The sequence below is a fragment of the Antrostomus carolinensis genome, unplaced genomic scaffold (genome assembly GCF_000700745.2).
Source record: "Antrostomus carolinensis isolate BGI_N321 unplaced genomic scaffold, ASM70074v2 scaffold19653, whole genome shotgun sequence".
Taxonomy (NCBI): domain Eukaryota; kingdom Metazoa; phylum Chordata; class Aves; order Caprimulgiformes; family Caprimulgidae; genus Antrostomus; species Antrostomus carolinensis.
This window is the reverse complement of record NW_010304769.1, coordinates 35,449-38,501: the sequence shown is the minus strand read 5'-3', so window position 1 is coordinate 38,501 and position 3,053 is coordinate 35,449. Positions and strand designations below refer to the sequence as shown.

Sequence of the window (3,053 nt, the reverse complement as noted above, 5' to 3'; positions counted from 1 at the left end):
AGGGAACCTGTTTTGGCAGGAGGGTTGGACTAGATGATCTCCTGAGGTCCCTTCCAACCCCCACCATTCTGTGATTCTGTGAACTGCTGTGGAGAGGAGGCCCCAGCTTGTATGGTCTGATTTAGCCCTTGTCATCATTTGCTATGTCTCCAGTAAAATAACTCCTTTTCAGCTCTGGATTAATAAATAGTCATAGTCCTTTGTCTCTTTTCCTGCTAGCCCTCCCATGTCATTCATGGTGATTCAGAAAGCTTTTGGTATGAGTCAAAGACAATGCCTAAAAATTTCAGGAGAAGAGGGAAACCCATTTCCCATCGAAGCACAACATGAACTTTGCAGCCTGACCCAAACACGAAGTAGCAAGCTTCCCAGTGTCCATTGCTACAGCTGGAGACCTGCCCGGCACCCTGTACCCTCCGAGAGTACAAACACGGGGTGTAGAAGGGACCGAGCCCTTCCTACACCCGCAGCGGTATCGTGGCGCAAGCCCCACGTGAGCGAGGAGGGGCATGCCCGCCTCGGCAGGCAGAGCATCCCTAACAGCATTTCTGGCATGTTTTTCACTTCTCCCTGATAAGCCCTCCTGGGTCTTCCTGCTCCACCACAGCCATCCCAGCATCTGTAAAAGCAGCATCAGGGATGGTCTGCAAGGCAGCACCATAGCATCATAGAATCACAGACTGGTTTGGGTTGGAAGGGACCTTAAAGATCATCCAGTTCCAGCCCCCCTGCCATCAGCAGGGACACTTTCCACTAGACCAGATATCAGTGGCTGGGATGCTCCAGCTAGGTGCCATAGCGTGGGAAACACTGCACTGCTGGTGGCACAGAATGCTGAGTGACCTGAGGACACTTTCTAGAGACCCACATACATGCGATGCCAGACCCTGTGACCAGCCCAAGGAGGAGGGGACTGCAGTCTCCTTCTATGGGGCACTGGTCCACAGAGGTGAAGAGACTGAATTGCTCAACCATACATTGTATTTTAATCTAATCTTGTGAAATCAGGATGTACTGGAGATGAGGCATTCCCTTTTCCTCCTACAACAAAGCATGCAGGAGTTCAGACAGCTGTCAGCATGCCATCTATAGCCCTGGAGATGTGGGCTTCAGTTCCTCATTAACTGCAGCTCCTGTGGAAAGGATTTTGAGCCTGGAATGGAGACACAGGACAACTACTGCAACAGTGAGATAGAGATTTACCAGAAAGCCCTAAAATGTGTTGGGAAGCAACTAGGAGAGACAGAGAACAGGAGAACCACTCCTGCCATATCGCTGCTCAAACCAGCAACACTCAAGGGCTGCTCCAGAGATGTGCCCTGTTCCGAAACCCCTGCCCTGCAACTTAGGACAGACAAAAGTGGTCAGTGAGGGGTTTGGTGCCATTTCACACCTCCAGCACCTACAAAGCTCACAGGCTGGCATATCCCAGTAGAAGATCAAAGACCTGTTCTGCCCAAGCCTATGTGCCCACCTGGATGCTCCACTTGTTATCTTCACAGATCCTTCTGTCCCCGTCGCAGCTGGGCTGGGAGGGGGTGTGAGGAGGATTGCCCATACAGATATCCTCTAACAGCCCTGCCCAGGCACCAACATGTAATAAATTGGTTATGGTTGCCAAAGAGCCAGCCAGGCTAGAGACGTCCCAGCCTCATTAGGCTTCCTCCAAAACACGGAAGAAGGAGGCAAAAGGAGGAATTGCCATGTTTTCAGTGTTTCTGAACACACTGCCTTTCTTTGGTGACGGCAAAGTGTGGGGCAGGTAGGCAGCTCCAGATTACTTTGTTTTCCACCTGGTTTTCTGGGTCCAGGTGTAATCTTTCAGAGCAGGGAACCAGGGATTGGGGAAAAGAAACCCACCCCCAAAGGGGGAGTTTTCTAATCAGCTCCCCCAAGCTGCTCCCTCTCCCTCCCCTGGCAGGAAGGACCAGTCCCAACAAGCAGAGCGATACTGAGACACTTCACATCCAGCTTCCTGCTCACAAGATTCAAGCTGTGGCAAAATGAAAGGTAAGTGGATTGTGTCCTGCCTCCAGCCCCTGAGCAATTAAGAGATTAATGCAGCCTTTTAAAACGCAGTGATTTTTAGAGGATTTCACTTTCCAACCTCAAAGGCCGGGGGGGAGGGAGAAGAAAAACAATACCTTTTTCTCTATGTTGTCAAGCATCAAAAACACAGCCTGCATTTGGTAAACACTCGCTCCACCCGCTTCAAATAGGCTAAAGAACAACTCCCTCTCCATTTGCTAACAGGTAAACTGAGGCACGGATCTTAACTGAGCTGATCAAAGTTAGCAAAAACCTTTGCAGCAGAGGTGCGTATAGAAACCCCCTTTAACACCACTTTATCCCCACCATTAGGCAGCACAGCTCCACAAATGACGGCTGGAGGAGCTGGCACCAGTGGCCCTTAGTGCTCTTCCAGCCCCAGTTTGCACAGATCCAGTACAGGCACCTTACCACTCGATCCGTGATCCTTCATTGCCAGGTAGGCATCATACACGTCCTTCCTCAAGAAGTTGAGAAAGCCAATTTTCCTGGCAAACCTGCAGACGAAAGCTTGGTCGTAGAGGCAGTTGAGGAGAAAGCAGCCCTGGATGTGGTCTTCCTCTGTGCCTGGGACCTTCTCCACAAGAGCCAGGTTACAAGCCGGGTCCTTACAGCAGGCTCTCATGCAGTCCCTGCTTCGATGGACCATGGGGGACGACAAGAAGGTGGCTCCGTTCTGGACAGAGGCATCTGTATCCAGCACCAAATCCAGCATCCCTGCTGTAAAGTCCTCCAGGCATGTTTCACCAAAGGGTTTTTCCTCCTGCCCTTTGCCAAAGTCCACCGCCAACACCAAGCAGACCCAGAGTACAAACCATGGACCCATCTTGGTGCCCTGATCCTCACCTCCTTGAGACCTTAATTCTTTCCTAAAGGAAGGGAGAAGACAGGTGAAGCTAAGAGGGATGGTGTCCAGGTTCAGGCAACCCCAGGGTGAGCGGGGACCTGAAACGTGGCTGCGGCCACTCTGTACCCACTCGTCCTGGGGTGGCCAGTGGGTCCCA

At 51.6% G+C, this 3,053-nt stretch overlaps 1 protein-coding gene across 1 annotated transcript in view; it reads right to left on the bottom strand.

Moving 5' to 3' along the window:
- SPINT1 (serine peptidase inhibitor, Kunitz type 1) overlaps positions 1-2,875 on the bottom strand; it is a 19,554-nt gene extending 16,679 nt beyond the window's left edge. Inside the window, exon 1 of the mRNA XM_010164578.1 lies at positions 2,461-2,875. Within this exon, the coding sequence (XP_010162880.1) occupies positions 2,461-2,875 (415 nt within the window). The remainder of the gene's footprint in view (positions 1-2,460) is intronic.
- Positions 2,876-3,053: the final 178 nt, after the last annotated feature.